Raw genomic sequence first — 18,719 nt, 5'->3', positions numbered from 1 at the left:
CGTCGGCGTCTACAGTGCGCATGCGCCGACCAATACGCGCCATGGCGGAAGTAAGCGGGAGTTTTGTGCCTTTGTCTGAAGCCGACGTAGCAGTGGGGGCGGGGTCTAGCCTTGCCCTGCAGGTATGTTGGTGTGCGCCTGGGCGAGGCACTTCCCACGTGCGGGGCTCCACAGTGTGGCTAGGGCAGGGGCAGCCTGCATCACTTTTGGGGGGGGGGGGCACTCCAAGAGTTTGGTCCAGGGCTGCAGGCGAGGTCTGGGATGGGGGTTGGGTGCAGGAAGTAGCTCAGGGCAGGGGTTTGGGGTGCAGGAGGGGGTGTAGGGTCTGGGAGGGAGGCTGGATGCAGGAGTGGGGGGTCTGGGCTGGGAAGGGGTGCAGGAGGGGGTGTAGGGTCTGGGAGGGAGGCTGGATGCAGGAGTGGGGGTCTGGGCTGGGAAGGGGTGCAGGAGGGGGTGTGGGGTCTGGGAGGGAGGCTGGATGCAGGAGTGGGGGGTCTGGGCTGGGAAGGGGTGCAGGAGGGGGTGTAGGGTCTGGGAGGGAGGCTGGATGCAGGAGTGGGGGTCTGGGCTGGGGAGGGGTACAGGAGGGGGTGTAGGGTCTGGGAGGGAGGCTGGATGCAGGAGTGGGGGGTCTGGGCTGGGAAGGGGTGCAGGAGGGGGTGTAGGGTCTGGGAGGGAGGCTGGATGCAGGAGTGGGGGTCTGGGCTGGGAAGGGGTGCAGGAGGGGGTGTAGGGTCTGGGAGGGAGGCTGGATACAGGAGTGGGGGTCTGGGCTGGGGAGGGGTACAGGAGGGGGTGTAGGGTCTGGGAGGGAGGCTGGATGCAGGAGTGGGGGTCTGGGCTGGGGAGGGGTACAGGAGGGGGTGTAGGGTCTGGGAGGGAGGCTGGATGCAGGAGTGGGGGTCTGGGCTGGGGAGGGGTGCAGGAGGGGGTGTAGGGTCTGGGAGGGAGGCTGGATGCAGGAGTGGGTTGGGGTTGCCAGGTGTCCGGTTTTGAACCGGACAGCCCAGTACTTGAGCTTTCTGTTTGGGAAACAAATTGAGACAATAGAAATGTCCAGTGTTTTCTATATAAGAGGTAATGTAGGTTGTGATGTAATATCAAGGATGTCCGGTATTTTTATATCTGGCAACCCTAGTTGGGGGTGTAGGCTCTGGCTGGGAGGTCGCCTGCCGCACACTGCTCAAAGCAGCAGGCTGCTGAGGTCAGCTTGTGCGTCTTTGTGTGGTGTGCTGTGGGGTTCCACCAGCTACCCACTCCTGCAGGCACAGCCCAGGCAGTTCCCATTGGCTGGTCTCCTGCCTATAGGAGCTGTAAGGATTGTGTAGGGGACGCCCTTCTCCTACCCCTCCCCAGTCTGTGTGCTGTGAAGAGATGCACAGGCTGGGCCCAACAGCCAGTCGCTTTGAGTGGTGTGTGGTAGGCAATGAGCCTGCTTCAGGATCCTGCTGGGCCGTGGGCCACTGGTGGCTTGGAGGACTGCGGCAGATCAGATCTGAAGCTTTCACTGGCTGAATTTGGCCTGTTGGCTGTATTTTGACTGCCCTGAGTTAGAGAGATGAGGTGGGTGAGGTAATGCTTTTTTATTAGCCCAATTTCTGTTAAGACAAGCTTTAGTGTTTGCTAGGCACTAAAAGAGACTCTAGATTTGTGGCACATCATAACAATATCATAATACCTCTGCAGTCGTAGCACAAAAAAGGGTTTAACAGCCCATTCTGCCTTGCGTCAGCCCTTTGAATGTGGGCTGTTTATACAAAACAATCTGCTGCACTGTTTGTTTAGTTGTGATGCTGGGAATACCTTTCCCAGATCTGAAGAAGAGCTCTGTGTGGTTCAAGAGTTTCTTTCTGGCTAACAGAGGAGCCAATAAAACGGGCGGGGAACCTTTTTTTGGTCGAGTGCCACTGACCCACAGAAAAATCAGTCGGGTGTTGAACACCAGTAAGAAGCATAATTTTAAAAAAACCCTCAGTGAGGCGGCTCCCGACTGAGAAGGAGAGACACTCCCCACATTCCCTTCTCATACCAGAGCTTAGGGGGACTCAGGCTAGTAGATTTTGTGGGCTCCAGCCTTGTGGAGGCTGGATCTAGGCAAGCCAGGGGTCATATCTGGCCCCTGAGCCTTAGGTTCCCCACCCCTGTAATAAAAGATACCTCTCCCATCTTGTCTCTACTATAAGAGAGAGGCATTATTATTCCATGAGCAGTGTTTGATCAATAGGCCATCAATCACATCCATCTTGTTACAACAAAGGTATATGTTTCTGCAACGCCACACAGCAGCCCACAGTAAGGACACACTCCTACTTGTGTCTGCAATGGACCCAGCTTCCCCTAGAAGGATGTTTTGTCTTCACATACCATGATGGTGCCATGCTTCAGTGAGCCTGAAGCAGAACACAAAGGCTCATGCCCACGTCATTCTGAAACATTGCTACCCCAGCCTTGGCACAAAGGGACACTTCTGCATACTACTAGAATGTTGCCACAGAGTGGTGGTGCATCCTCTCATAATGTAAGGGTAAGACCTGGCTTGTGACAGGCTACGTCTACACTGGCATGATCTTGTGCAAAAGTTCTTTAGCGCAAGAGTTCTTGCGTTAAAGTAGTTGTGAAAGAGAGCGTCTACACTGGCATGTGCTTTTGCGCAAGAGCACCCATGGCAGTGTGGACGCTCTTGCGCAAGAAAGCTCTGATGGCCATTTTAACCATAGGGCTTTCTTGTGCAAGAAATTCATGTTGCCTGTCTACACTGGCCTCTTGCGCAAGAACAGTTGTGCAAAAGGGCTTATTCCTGAGTGGGAGCATCATAGTTCTTGCGCAAGAAGCCCTGATTTCATACATTAGAACGTCAGTTTACTTGTGCAAGAACACGCGGCCAGTGTAAACATGCAGCAAGTTTTTGCTCAAGACTGGCCGCTTTGGCACAAGATCGCGACAGTGTAGACACAGCCTAATTGTTTTTCCAATGGGAGCATATTTCAAAAGTGGGGGACCTGCTATGGAGAAAGTTGTATAGTGCATTGCATTCTGTATCGTGGATCCTGTTTTGATGTACACTATCAAAGCATTCATAATAAACATATGATCAAAATTTACTACAAGTGGAATATCACTTTTTGCCAAGAATAATTTCTGTATTTCAACTCCAACTCATCCAATGAAGTGGGTTTTACCCACAAAAGGTCATAATCCTATACCTTTGTTAGTCTCTAAGGCTACGTCTACACTGTAGGCTTCTTGCGCAAGAAGCCTTTTGTGCAAGAATTTTTCACAAAAAACCTGTGCAAGAGCACGTCTACACCTCAAAGCACATTGCAAAAGTGATGTGTTTTTATGCAAGAGAGCATCTACATTGCATGGATGTTCTTGTGCAAGAAAGCTCTGATTGCCATTCACAGAATGGCCATTAGAACACCTGTGCTTTTTCCCATAGTGGTTTCTTGCACAAACACCCCCACAGAGGACTTTTGCCAGTGTAGGTAAACTTCCTTCTACGAGGCATAACTCCCTTTTGTGCTACAGCTATTGTGCAAAAAGACAAGTGTGGACACTCCAGAGGGGTTTCTTGCACAAGAACATTACTTATTTTGAGTTTTGGGTGCCATGTAGACACACTCTAAGATGCCACAGAACTAATCATTCTTTTTGCAGTTTCTGAAAAAGCAACTCTAATTTTAATTAAAAAGGACAATATCAGTTGTAAAAATAAAATGTAAACATGAGCTACCCAGGAGTACAAAAAGCTTGAAGGACCCTGCTTTTTTTTTTTTTTTTTTTTTTTTAAAGTGGTAAGTAATTGAGTGCTGGGATTGGAGGGTGTGGGAGGGTCTTAACTGATGAGTTCAGTTTTCCCTCACTGCAACTATAATGGTGGTGAACTCTGTCCACTTAATGAAAGTAAGCTAAAATTGATTTTAGGTCTCATGCCTGTTCCTGTGTGCCTTTGATTGTGATTTTATAATCATATATTTTTTAAAACATTTCTTCTATACTTCTCATTTGTGAAACACGCACACAGATAACAGTGAAAAGTCATCAGATCTCACATACAGTGCTACCAAATGCTCAAAACAAACTGACAATTTAAAAAAAAAATCACTTTCAGATTACAAAAACTATGACAAAATTAGGAGGAAAACTTAAATAATTTGTAAATTGATATGACAGTGCCCCTTTAAGGACAAAGATGCATCCCAGCATGCTTGTTAGTCTTTCCATACACCTACATTTTGGTGCTGTTGACAACTATATTTTATGTTTCCATTTATCTGAGTTGTGCCTATATTGATCAACCAAAGCAGCTGTTATATATTGATTAGCCCATAGCCTGTGATATATTATACCTAGAGAGTTGGTTGCTGTTGTGATTGAATGAGAGGCTTTAAGGTCGATTGTAGATGTACTGTTTTACTACTTACACCAAGACACTGCTGAAAACAAGGCAGCAAGTGGCCTGGATGACAACAAGAATAATCATTCTGATTTGGAACTCTACAAATGAGGAAAGTAGACGTGGAAACAGTCTCTATGGCAACTAAGAACAGATATTAGAAAGGACACTGCAGGAAAGACATTAAACTGAAAGTGCTTCATTCTACTGAGGAAAGAAGGCTATAATTTTGTTTGGGCAATTTTAAATGAATTGCTTCCTGTTATCTGGCACAGTAGCTGCATCCACTATTTAAATCAGTTGAAATCCAGATCACAGCACTGCTAACAATAGATAGTCGTATTGGTAACAAATGAGGTTGCTTAGTGTTTCTGAGCTGGTTAACATTGTCTTTTTTTTCCTACCGAAAGTAAGAATAGTGTTCTTCATTATACCCATGTGATGATTATATTTGATACCTTGACACTAACATAAAAGCACGTTTAAAATGCCCTAAATGCATAACGAAGTTACTATATTCATTTAGTTTTCTTTCTGTAACTATACAAAGCTGCATTCATTTTGCTCCTCCTTGCAGGATCTTTTGGGCACAATCTTGACCCCAAGCCATTCCCTTTCCCCCTTTGCTGTGAATTAGGTAACTTTTGCTGTATTCAGTCTTGGACCCATCACATGACTATCTTAAGGTCCAGAGTTAAAGACCAGAGAGCTGACTCCTAAGATTTCTGGTAATATAGACAACATTTTTATCTAGTCCTGTCAGCACATACAGTTACATACAACCCAGAGGTATAGAAAAACTAGGTTAGAAGAATTATAAATTCTCATTATTTCATCAGGCTCTAGCATGTGTGGGACTTGTTCACTAAGGCAGTGCACATTTTTATAAAGACATGTAAGACAATGTGGTAGTGAATATTGATGTTAATTGTGTGTGAACAGACAGCCAAACACAATTGAAGGCAAACTACATGCCAGTCTGGCTGTCCAGCCATGTTTGATATCCAATAGCTTCCAAACACTTGTATTTACCCAACTTGTACTCCTAAAAGCCCCAGCTGTCCTTTTTGTTTTTTCCTCTCCCCAGTTGGTCTCCTGAGGGGTTCATGAGCTGTAGCTGTCTCTGGCCTTTGTCTTTTAACCCTTACCTCTACCAAGAGAAGCCAGGAACTCTGGTTTCCCTCCTGAGTCTCATTTTCCTCCAGGTGTAGATGCAGCACTACTATCGGCACAAAGGAGTCTTTGGCTATGTCTACACTGGCGGCTTCTTGCGCAAGAACATCTTGCGCAAGGGCGCAAGAAGTCTTGCGCAAGAAAATGTCCACACTGCCATGTGCGAGCTGTGCTTTTGCGCAAGAGCTCCCATGGCAGTGTGGACGCTCTCTTGCGCAAGAAAGCTCTGATGGCCATTTTAACCATAGGGCTTTCTTGTGCAAGAAATCCCTGCCGAGAGTCCACACTGCCCTCTTGCGCAAGACCTCCTGCGCAAGAGGGCTTACACCTGATAAAAAATAGCATAACTCTTGCGCAAGGAGCCTTCTCTTACCACGCCATACTGTAAATTTCCTTGCGCAAGAGCGGGCGGGCAATGTGGACGTGCTGCAGATTCTTGTGCAAGAACGGCTGTACTTGCGCAAGAAGCCACGAGTGTAGACGTAGCCTTTAGGTCACAACTTACAGCTACTTTCTTCAGGGCGATCACCTATTACATTGAAGAAGTGGGATGCTCCAGTGATAAGGGTGCTGACACTTGGGAGACCTGTGTTAAATCCCCTGATCTTCAGGTAAGTCCACAGTCTCTTTGTGTCTCAGTTATAAATGGGGATAATATCACATCTTCACAATGCCTATGTGCCATGTTGTAGGGGTTCTACGAGTATCTAAGATAAATAGCACGATGGCTATGCTTTTAAAACTCAAGCTGGGCCTTAAAGTTAAAGCACTGTTTCTCAAAGTAGGCCTTGAGCCCACTTTGAGAAAGCTGCTAACAGGCTGCTCTGCTCTATTTACTTACTGGCTCCGTAAGCACAGAATCTTGTGGCTCTCATTCACTGTTGGTCACCATTTACAACCAAAGGGATCTGCGGGAAGAGACCCGTTAGCAGCTTTTTCAGAGTGGGCACTTTTTCAGAGTGGGCCCATGGCCCACTTTGAGAAACGCTGAATTAAGGGACACTGCTGTAGTTTCACCCAAAATTCAGCTTTGTCTAAAAAGAGGCTAAGAGATGGGGGTGAGAGTTTTGAAAAACTGAAGGAGGATAAAAAGGGTTATATAGAATTTTTAAATAATGTGTAATAAAACCAGGTTTATTTAGATTTAAATTACTCTCTGCACTGAAAACTAAGATTTGTCCACAACATGCTAGTGCATGTGAACAGTGATACTGACCAGTCTCTTCCATGTCCAAGCTGAGGAAAGTTCAAACAGTGAATGAATGGTATAAACAATGGTGAAAAGTATTGTGATGCTGGCAGTTTGGCGAATCCTCATTTAAGCTGGTGGATGTAATAGCTGCCATTCATTCACAATATGGCTGTGTCTACATTGGCACCCTTTTCCGGAAATGCTTAAAACGGAACAGTTTTCCGTTATAAGTATTTTCAGAAAAAGAGCGTCTACATTGGCAGAATGCTTTTCCGGAAAAGCACTTTTTCTGGAAAAGCGTCCGTGGCCAATGGAGACACGCTTTTCCGGAAAAAAGCCCCGATCGTCATTTTCGCAATCGGGGCTTTTTTGCGGAAAAGACTACCATGCTGTCTACACTGGCCCTTTTCCGGAATAGTTTTCCGGAAAAGGACTTTTGCCCGAACGGGAGCAGCATAGTTTTTCCGGAAAAGCACTGACAATTTTACAGTAGATCGTCATTGCTTTTCTGGAAAAGCAAGCGGCCAGTGTAGACAGCTTTCAAGTTATTCCAGAAAAGCGGCTGCTTTTCTGGAATAAGTGGCCCAGTGTAGACACCGCCTATGTGTAAGAAGCAATTAAGTTCCTTTTGGAATAAAATAGTTGAAACCAGAAGAACCACAGTTCGCATACCACGTGGCTCAGGCAGTAACCTATTTAGGCAGAGAGATTTCACATGGGAATTAATACAAATGGAGATGGCTGGGAATTTGGTTAAGTTGTTTCTGACAGCTTCTCCTCATCCACATATTCAACACAGAAGCAGACAGAGGTGGCATCAGAAAGCCAAAGGCAGTCAAAGAAGCACTCATAGTGTGACCATAAGAGAAAGCTAGCTGAGGGCTTTTGGGGCAGAGTACTAGCTTAAACAATACTTGGAATATTGAGGAATGAAATTCTCTCCTGTTGATTGATTCTTATTACATTCAGGGAAGTACTTGTGTTCATTCTTTGTAAATAAATAGGATTGCATTAAAGAAATACCTGACTTATCAATTTCTCCTCCTGGCAGAAACAACTTGTGAAACCCTGAACATTGTCTAATTGCTCAGGTCAAAAATTCTATTCCAGTCGCAGCCACAAACTGACTAAAAGGCCCAGTCACTGATCTGAAGAGCTCACAGTCTCAGACAGAGGCAATGGGGAATATGTGTAACATATAGGTAGTTAATTAAGACATTATTCTGTTATTCAGACATGGTTGGTCATCTGAGGGCACCACATCTCCATGAGGAGTCCATGTATGAGGGGTGACATTTGAACGAGGATCAAATAAATGGTCAGATGAACCTAGTAAATGAGGGGCATAGTTACATGGGGCTTTAAAAGTGGTAATAGGAACTTGACCTTATGCCATGACAGATGGGCAGCCAATGGAGAGGTGAATCTAAATGAAAAATGAGTTAAAAATCAAATTTAGTTTCAATACTCTAAATTGCTATTAGTGATACAGGTAAGAATATTTATATGTGTGTGTAAGATATTCTTTTTGTCATGACAGAGTCCCTTTAAAATGTTAGTAGCCAGGTAGGGGTTAGAAAGGAAGGTCTTATTAGAATAAATTGAATGAGTCCATTCTCCTTAAGCTCTTAATGGATGTATTTAAAATGTTTCACCAACATAATGAAAATCCAAAATGACTTGTAGGGGTTTCAGCCCTCCATGATTGTCCTGAGAACTCCAGGAATTAAAGATTAAAGTTTAATTTAAGATTATGTCAAGTGATGAAATATCCAGGAATACATCTACCCCAAATTGATAAGCCTTGCTGATCTGCAGGTCAAAATATTTTTCAAATTTATCTGATGAGGCCGCAGGCGTTTGTAAATATTTTTTGTCTGCAAAGTACAATTTATTGGTACACCATTTTCTAAAACAGATTACAATGCTTTGGCTTTATCTGTTTCATTCTAGTGTTAATAGATGTTAATGGAACAGACTGTCACTGGATGGAGAAATCAAATTCTTTTGCCTTTTGGATATCATTTTATTGGCTGAGTTGTCAAGGTTATAAAACTTTGTTCCACAATATGAACAAAACAGGCCATGTTCTGATCTCATTTCCACAAGTTTAAATCTAGAGTACCCACTTTAAAGGAGCTACCTCAGATTTACATGGGTGTAACTAAAATAAAAACATTGGCCTATTGACCAAAAATATAAGAGCAAAATCTATATTTTTCTTTTCCTAACTTTTTCAATCTGTTTTTCTGAATTCTAGGAAAATTAGATTTGTTTATCATGTTTCCATTCAAGGTATAATGGTGATGTAGAAATTCTGCCTCTGTGGTTTGGTAGCTAGTAAAGAGATTGTACAGCCGCTCTCCAAGTTACGAACAAGTTACGGACCAACACTTGGTCCATAACTCGAAGTGTTCGTAACTCGGATCCTATAGAGTTACGTGGCGACCGCGCTGTTCGTAAGCGCGGATCACGATTCGTAACTCGGATCTGCATTTATGACCGCTTTGGTCGTAAGTGGAGATGGTCGTAACTCGGGGAGCGGCTGTATGTTTGGACAGCTGCTAGCACAAAATGGCCTCAGTTTCAGCTGAGCCTCTACTCACAACTATAAAACAAATTATCACCATGGATACTGCTAAACCATCCCTCCTGGAGATCATTTTTATCCCATCCAGGGAGAATCTGTGTTTTTTGCTACTGAAGGTTTTGGGTTCAATTCCCCAGACAAACCCAGGGGTTGAGATTGTAAGTGTCACAGTACTGGGTTAGTTGCACTTCTAGGCTATGTCTACACTGCAGGCTTCTTGCGCAAGAACTGTTTTGCACAAGAGTTCTTCTGCAAAAGGTCTTCCACAAGAGCACGTCCACACTGCAATGTGCTTTTGCACAAGAGATGTGCTTTTGCGCAAGAGCATCCATGGCAGTGTGGATGCTCTCTTACGCAAGAAAGCTCTGATGGCCATTTTAGCCAAAGGGCAGAGATCCCCAATGCGGTGCCTGCCCCAGCTGGGCTGGTGCCAGCCCCGGGCACGTGACGCATGGGTGGCCCCTTCCCCGGGCGTGTGACACATGCGCAGTGCCGGCCCCGGATGCCCGGCAGCCAAGGAAGGTTGGGGACCACTGCCATAGGGGTTTCTTGCACAAGAAATTCATGTTGCCTGTCTACACTGCCTTCTCTTGGAAGAGCTCTTGCACAAGAGGGCTTATTCCTCGTGGGGAGAGGAATAACTCTTCCGGAAGAAGCCCTGTTTTTCAACTCTGTACTGTAAATTTACTTGTGCAAGAACACGTGTGCAGTGTAGACACTCTGCAAGTTTTTGAGCAAGAACTTGCGCAAAAAGCCTGCAGTGTAGATGTAGCCCTCAGGTTTCAGGCCTTGTGCGTTTACCTCTCCTGGCATAGACTCCTATGATAATGCCACTCTTTGACTAGGTCCTGGACTACAATGCCTTCTGCATCACTCATACCTATCTGTTAGGCCTCTCAGGGTTCATTGCCTGCAATTCTTCCCTTCGGGAGCTGGGACCAGTGGAAAATACAGTGCACAAACAGCTCCCTCAAGCCCATGTATTGCTGAGTCTTAACAGTAGGAACAAAGCAGAATATGAGAGTAAAAGGATTTTAAACCAATGAAAGATCTACACATATCTGTCTTGCCTAAGTCTTTCTACATGGTGAAGGGAGCTAAGAAGGCCTGGCTTTTTCAAATACCTTGGTGCCATTGGCTGTCAGTCTGTTCTTCCAAACAGCTCCTTCTCATCTGAGTCTCTTCCCTGCTTGAGGGACTCCTTTAAAAAATAGCGAGGGTCTTTGTTCTCTTCAGTTCCCAGGGCTTGGACTGTTTGGTGTGCTCCATAGTGGGTCACAGACAGTACATGAAAGTACATGACTCCTGCATTAAGTGTTGACAAATGGTTTGGGTCTATCTTGGCTTCTGCATTGTTTCTGTTATTAAAGTAACCCAGCATATTCAGAGAGCAAGCATCCCAATAACCATAGCAGCATAACTTATTATGGAGCAGCTCCACATTTGCCATGAAATTGCATTACTAGGAATGTGGCCTACCTTCAGTACCAGGCATATTGGTTGACACTATAGCAAAGGACAGAATTATCAGACTCATAGATGAACTTGTTCTGGGGAAGAGACAACATGGTTTTTTAAAAGGGTCATCATGCCTTACCAGTCTACTAGAATTCACTGAGGGGGCCAACATACATGTGGATGAAGGCTATCCAATGAATATAGTATACTTAGAATTTCAGAAAACCTTAGACAAGGTCCCTCATTAAAACCTCTTAAACAAAGTAAGCTGACATGGGATAAGAGAAAGGGGTTCTCTCATGGATCAATAATTGGTTAAAAGATAGAAAACATTGGGTAGGAATGTTAATTTTTCAGAATGGAGAGAGGTAAATGGGGGTCAGTTCTGGGACCACTACTGTTCAATATATTCATAAACGATCTGGGAAAAGGAATAAACAATGAGGTGGCAAAATTTGCAGATATGAAACTGCTCAAGATAGTTAAGTCCAAAGCAGACTGAAGAGTTACAAGGGGACCTCACAAAACTGGATGACTTTGTCCTTACCTATACACATAAAATGCAGCTGCATAAGGCACCTGAAAATTTTGGTCGCCACTGGGTCTTAATGTCCACACATATGATTTTTCCTATCCCTATCCTGTGGCTCTGCTTCCTCTGGAGAGGATCTAGTTAAAAAGTTAAAAAGCCTGCCAGACCTGTTAGCAGAACACCAAATCTGTGAAAGAGCTATTCAAGCGGTAATGAAGCCATCTAACAGGCATTTGCCAACCCCAAGTATATACTGTGAGTTTCTGAATTTACAGTGGTAGTCTACAGGACCTTAGTTTAAAACTTGCCTTTAAACTACTTCTTTAGTGCACTGCTGAAGATTATAATCATATCAATCACCCCATCATTAGGCATAGGGGCACCAGTTTAATAGTATTGTGTAGAACCCCATAAATCTTAAGGATGACCTTGATGACTGGGCAACAAAATTCAATGTGGATAAATGCAAAGTACTGTAATGCACATTGGAGAACAGAATCCCAATTACACATATAAAATAGTAGTGTCTAAATTAGCTGTTACCACTCAAGAGATCTTGGAGTCATTGTGGCTAGTTCTCTGAAAACATCAACTCATTATGCAGTGGCAGTCAAAAAAGTTAACAATGTTGGGAATCATTAGGAAAGGGACAGATAATAAGCTAGAAAATATATTGCCTCTGTACACCCACTCCTTGAATACTACGTTCAGATCTGGTCTCCCCGACTCAAAATCAATTATCTATGTGAATTGGAAAAGGTTCAGAAAAGGGCAACAAAATGATTAGGGGTATGCAATAGTTTCCATATGAGAAGAGATTAATAATATTGGGATTTTATCTTGGAAAAGAGATGACTAAGTTAAATATGATAGACGTCTATACAATCATGATTGATGTGGATAAAGTAAATAAGGAAGTGTTATTTACTCATTACCATAACACAAGAACTAGGGGTCATTCAATAAAATTCTTCATGCAATGCACAATCAACCTGTGGAATTATTTGCTGAAGAATATTGTGAATGTCAAGACTATAATAGGATAAAAAAGGAAAAGAACTAGATAAATTCATGGAGGATAGGTCCATCTCTGGCTATTAGCTAAAATAGCCAGGGATGGTGTCTCTAGCCTCTGTCTCTCAGGGTTGGGAATGGGTGACTGGGATGGATCACTTGTTCTGTTCATTCCCTCTGAAGCACCTAGCATTTGTCACTGTCAGAAGACAGGATAGCAGGCTAGATGGACCCTTTGTCTGACCCAGTATGGCTATTTTCATATTCTTATATTCTTAGCAATACTGTAGCCAGTATGCAAAGAATACATCAAATAAACACTAATCATTAAATGGTTTGTAATCTGACATGTATATTTAGGTACATGTATTTGGCTGTTCCCAATACTTCAAGTGGACAGATCCTGTTCCTTGTGTGGGTGGGAAGCTGCGGTCTGAGGGCCAGATTGGAAGAGTTGAAGAACAAACTCACCAGTTGCTGATCCTGCAGCAATGCCTGAAGTTCCTGTCCCACCAGGTTGCAACACTACAGTACTTAATAAGATGTGGCCCAGCTGCTTCCCCATGTAGGGGCAGGAGGCCAGGCTAAACGTGTGCACCAGCAGCCAGTTTGCAATGCAGAGAGCCAAGCCCAACAAACTCAGTGGGACAGGAGGCTTAGGGAATCAAATCAGAACAGTCCTGCAAAACCCAAGCCCTTGGGAGGTCTGGTACGTGACAGCTGAGATTGACACAATTGAGCTACAAAACACATGCTCTAGTGGTTTTGAAAGAGATGGGTCCAAACAAAAACCCTGGAGCCAAACAACCCCCAGTCTTGGGAAAATCTGAAAGATGATCTGCAGCCACACCTTGTGACTGGGCCCCATCCATTCTTCCATCCTTAATGCCTTACAAATTTGCACTCAGCTTTCCCATTTTTTTCTAGTAAAAGGTCTCACATTCAATTTACCTTGATCTCTAGGCAGGCATTGAAGGTGGAAAATGTACTTATTGGAAGCGAGTTGGGGAGAGGGGTTGTTCTAACTTCCTGCACAGATGTTGTATTGCCTGCAGCAAGTTGATCATGTTTTCTGTTTGGGCCATTTCTTCCCCTTTTTACTCCTCTGGGGTACCAGCTGGGATCCATAGCCAGGAACTGCTGAAGGCTTCATTATCTCTTAGTGCAGCCCTAAAGGGCAGCTAGACCCTCAGGGGGCTCATTATCCTCGCTACTAGACATCTGCTTTGCCCTTGCACTGTCTCAGCTCTGCTCCTGGACATGTCTGAAGATGCTGACCCCCTGCAGGTGCCAGTTTGGCCTATTAATACCAGCCAATGCTTCTAGGTGGAGCCCTGCAAATGAGCAGGCATCCGCTTTATATCCATGGATCATTTTTACAGATCAGATGTAGATACAATTTGTATATCTGTGCAGGACTTTACCTCTACCTGGAACGGTACATGCCAGAAAAACCAGCAGACAAGTCCCAGGATGGGATAACAATTATACTGCCCCAGAACAGCACACGTAAAGGGTCCTCCTGCCCCACTTGGTATTTATTTTGCATGCAAAGTGGCTTCTTCATTGTAAACTGCTATTTCACATCCCCCTTCAAAAATGATCTTTGGCTTTTAACTTCCCATTCCCCAGGGTAAACCCTCTGGGGCAGAGAATTGGGCTGTTTGGGTCAATCAAGGGTGAGGTAGGAAAACCCAAGGGCTTGTCAATATCACCTTGCTGAAGGGCGAAGTCGGGGGTGAGTTTCTACTAGTTCATGCTCTGCCATGGGGCAGGTGCCTTTAAACCCCAAAGGCTGTGTAATATTCGGCTCCATAGCAGGGCCCCCCTTTTTAACCAGCTCATCCCCCCCTGCCCCCTTTGTCCAAGGTTTCCAGAAGAAACGTGAGGAGGGTTTTAACGCGCTCCCTGTCGGCTCTTGTGTGCGCGCTTTATCCCTTAGGTCAGCCAAGTAAGCCTGAGTCTCTCTCATTGCTAAAGGTGGAGGGGGTGGGGGCAGAAAAGCACCGGGAGGGGTTCAGTCTCCTCCCAGCCACGCCTAAGAAAAGAGACAGCCGTAAGAGCCAGCTGACCTCAGGCTACAACGGTGGGAGTGTTCCCTTTGCAAGCACCACTCCCCTAGCAGTCCACAGCGCCAGGGTATATTCCTGACTCAAAGCATGACTCCCGGGAAGCAGGTAGCTGATTTCTCTCTCTCTTCCCTGCCTCGTTCTTAAGAGAGGAGGAAAAAAACCCAAGCCACCAACTCCGGATTTAATTTTTTCACCTTTCCCGTCAAAGACCCCTCGGGAAGAACCTTTGTTAGGGGAGATTCCCACGCATGCAGAAGATGTAAGGGGAGTGGAGGAATCCTACCCGGGGAGTGGTCCTTGCTTTGTGCGTGCGTGTGCAGCCTCCCACGCCGCTGGCAATCTTTTTTTCTGCTGTGCTGTGCTTCTGTGAAATGCTTTTTTGGTTAAAAGAAGAGGAGATGTCACACCAGGAGCTAACCCAGCGGCTGGCGACAGTCATCACTCATGTGGGTAAGGTCGCCCCTGCCTTTTGGGGAGATTTGGAGCGCACTTCGCTTCCACAGCCTGGGAGGCGAGGCTGCCGCGGGTTAAGCAGCCGCTTTGTGTGACACACACCTGGGGAGGGGGAGGATTTCGGAGCCATCAGTGAATTGCAAAAATCCGGCTCTTAAAAAAAGGTTTGGGGGAATGCATTAGCCCAGTGTGCAATTCTTTAGGCTTTTAAAAAGGCATGTGTGCTGCTTGTGAGCTGGACTGCATTCAATCGACAAGGGTAATCGTTTCTGCAGATGAAATGTTATAGGGCACGGAGTGGGTTAAGGGCTCTGTACAATAGCGATCCTGCTATGTATCCGCAGGGTTGTCTTGTGACATTAAAATAGCAGCCGTTTACCATGGATTTCTCTCTCTCTCTTTATATACTGACAATGCTGTTGGAAAGGTTTTGGCAGACCGTGGGGCAGTAATACAAGAGCTGCTTTAGCTCCCAGCCTCCTGGTAATTTTCTTTTGTTAATTTCTGGACGATTAATCATCCTGTGATGAGCCCAGAGTTAGTAGGTAGCGATTTACCCTGCTATCCAGATGTTGAAAATGATGAGCAAATAACCGCAAGAAACTGCCCATTAATTACTTCACCTGCAATGTTTCAAAGCATTAGATATACCAGCTGAAAATAATCAATTTAATAGGGCAATGGAAGATGCTGATGGGGGAGTGAGGGGAATGAGATATGCTTTTTGTAGCCTTATCTTGAGGTATACAACTGAGTTAAAGCTGATTGTGATGGCTAATCTAGGAGAAGAGAACATTTTTAAATGACTAGGCATGGAAGCAGATTTTTATAGCTGTCAATTTCTGCAGTGGATGATGTATTGTGAATGCAAAGGGCACTGAAAGCTCACAGAATTTGTATAAAATCTGTGCTACAATACTGCAGGTTCCAAGCATGGCTTTCATGTAATGTACAACAGCTCTGTAGATTCAGATCTTTGTGTGTCCCTTGAACTTAGTGGTAGAAGTGTGGTGGTGGGTGTGTATGATTATTGCATTAAGCACATTTATGTATAGATTTTATATTTTAAAATATATTGAATTGAAATGTAAATCCCAATCCTAGCCCTTATTCCACACTGATGGCCTCTGTGCCTGTCAGAGTCTTGCTGGCTTCATTGTGGCCTGATGGGTGTGATAAGGTTTGGCCTTAAGAACTGGAAAATAAACCAAGACCACAGATTTATGTGAAAGCTGCTTTGCAACTGTATGTTTAATTGTATGTTGTCTGAATGTGTTTGAGTGGAAAAAATACAATTTATTAGAGATTCTGGTATTATTTTTGAGGCAAATATTATTCTGCAAGGCTGGGATTTTGGAGAGGTCTAAGGGATTTAAGCAGTCATTGTTTTCAGCCCTCCCCTCTCATCACTTTAGGCTCAATTGAAAACCTCTCACTTAATTCCCCCCCCCCCCAAAGTAGAACCTTTGACACATCTGAAGATTAATGCCAAGATTTGCTAATATGTAAATTGGAGGTATGTCAGTCAGCCTCATTTGGGTACTGTGGACATGTAGGAACCTGCTTTGACTATTAGCGATAAGACTAATGCTTTTCACTTTCCATCCAAAGCCTTTCTCAAACATTAATTAATCTCCGCATGTCTCCTGATAGCTGGGGTGTATTACATCTATATTGCTCAGGTGCAGAGAAGTTCACTGTGGTTTTCCCAAGATCACTCGGCAATTCAGTGCTAGTGAGAGAAGACAATTCAGATTTCTAATGCTTGTTCTGAGCACTAGAGCTACATTTTCTTCTTCTGAGTCGTTAGAAGATCATCCATCTGTTTCCCCGGGCATAGAAGCTGACCTGAGTGTTTCCATAGAAAGTTCACATTTATATTAAATAAGGCAACCAAAATATACTTGCACAAAAATGGAAGTGGTAAAAAGTGGCTTTAAAAAAAATGTATAGCCCACGGCCGATGCACCATTTTTCTGAATCACACGTTCTAACATGACTCATGTTAGCTGAATCAGGAGCCACTTATTACATCAAAAAGTCAAGGCAATGAGATCCTCTCTAGTTTCCCATCTCATGCAAGAGCAGGACTGTTCCCATTATGAAGACATTTAGTAGCACTTTGTACTTCTGTAGCCCCTTTCATCCCAAAGCACTATTCACCTTGAACCCCAGTACAATTCAGCCATGCCTGGCTTGGATATACAGCATGCACGCAGCACAGCAGTGAGAAGTGGCAGAAAAGGAAATTTGGACATGAGCCAGTTGCTACTTACAGAAAGTGCCATGGGATCTTTAATGTCCATGCAAAGTAGACAGGACATCAGTTAGTTTTTTCAATGTCTCGTGTGAGAGCATCTCATGCATATGGAACTAAAAACACAGGCAACTAGGACTGGAAGGGACTTCCTATGTCATCAAGTCCCATCCCTGCTATCACAGACAACCGCCTGCTGGTATCTTTTTCATGAGTTTGTCACACCCCATCTTAAAACTAGTTTTGGATTTTGGGGACAAAAATCCTATTGGAAGGCTGTTTCAGAACCATACTCTGTGGGTTAGATGCCACCTCCTACGTGGAAATCAGCTTCTCTGCCTTGCAAGGATGATTTCAGTCTGCTAGGATCTAGGCATGTGGTTCCAGTGGCTGTGCATTTCCAAACACATGCCCTGATTCTTCTGGGAGTGCTGTGCCGATGGGCCCCAAGACATGCACAAAGCCCCAGTAAAGTCCATGTATTAAAGATTATTGCAGGACCAGTGTCCAAATAGGTAGGGCACAGTGACTAGTTTACCTCTAGTCTATACATACTCTTTTGGTGATAGGAAAAAAAACAACAAATGGTCTGGTAGCACTTTATAGACTAAAAAACATGCAGATGGTATCATGAGCTTTCGTGGGCACAGCCCACTTCTTCAGATGACCAGAGTTATGAGTAGGGGATATGAAAACTCGAAATATATAGGAGAAGGGAAGTGGGGGGGGAGGGGGCGGGAGTAGAGAAAGATGCTCTGTCTCCCATCCCCGTTCCTTTTTTACTGGAGAATGGGTGTTAGACCAAAGCAGATAAAAATCAGTCAGTCGATAGATTGCTAAGGCAGGAAGGATACCATTCAGAAAGCTGTTAGCACCTCAGTGATAAAAGTCCCCACCATCCCAAATCTCGATTAAGCCCACTAGCATGTGAATTGAATTTGTGTATGCAATGTAATTCCAGGCTTTCGCTGTGTATTTGGCTTGAGGAGCTGGCCAAAGGTGATGTGCACCTTGGAATGCATCTTTTTCTCAGTGCCAAACAATATCAGATTTCCTGATTCTGATATATATATATATTTTTAACACCAGTGTCTTTCCTCTATCTTCAGTGGCATTACTCTTGCTTTACAGTTGCATTGATGAGCAAAGATTTTTAAAAAAATCTTTTACACACTTTCCTTGAGCGACATTCAAGATTGTGCTCCTTGGGTAGATGGGTGAGAAGTTGTTTGTTGTGATGGGGAGAAGAACCCATGCTTGGTGACAGCTCTGGGGCTGACAGTGGCTGTGAATTTTCACTCTTCCCGCTTGCAAAACCCACAGGGAATAAGCCTCCATGCCTCCAGAATCCCACCTACGCCTGGTAGCTTGTTCCCAACTCAGCTGTGAGTGGGAAGAGCTTTCTGGGCATTGGTATGCAGACAGGCACGCCCACCAAATGTCCCACTTTGCCACAAAATTTTATTCTGTAAAATGATTTCTGTAAGGAGGCCAGGCCACGAGGACAGATGTCGGCCTCTCTATGAGGAAGCAACTGAACTCGGATCCTATTTTTCCATTAACTCCCTTGGTACTATAGAGC

At 44.5% G+C, this 18,719-nt stretch overlaps 1 protein-coding gene across 5 annotated transcripts in view; it reads left to right on the top strand.

Moving 5' to 3' along the window:
• The first annotated feature begins 14,354 nt into the window (after window positions 1-14,354).
• Window positions 14,355-18,719, top strand: part of MCF2L2 (MCF.2 cell line derived transforming sequence-like 2) — a 316,634-nt gene continuing 312,269 nt past the window's right edge. For 3 of the 5 annotated variants that reach the window (XM_075938056.1, XM_075938058.1, XM_075938055.1), the window contains exon 1: window positions 14,355-14,877. In XM_075938056.1, coding sequence (XP_075794171.1) covers window positions 14,799-14,877 — 79 coding nt within the window. In that variant the 5' untranslated portion in view covers window positions 14,355-14,798. The remainder of the gene's footprint in view (window positions 14,878-18,719) is intronic. The other 2 variants (XM_075938059.1, XM_075938060.1) reach the window with 2 other exon arrangements.

This window comes from Pelodiscus sinensis, chromosome 10 (genome assembly GCF_049634645.1).
Source record: "Pelodiscus sinensis isolate JC-2024 chromosome 10, ASM4963464v1, whole genome shotgun sequence".
NCBI classification, from domain to species: domain Eukaryota; kingdom Metazoa; phylum Chordata; order Testudines; family Trionychidae; genus Pelodiscus; species Pelodiscus sinensis.
The sequence above is the reverse complement of the archived record's forward strand: the minus strand, read 5'-3'. Positions and strand labels throughout refer to the sequence as shown.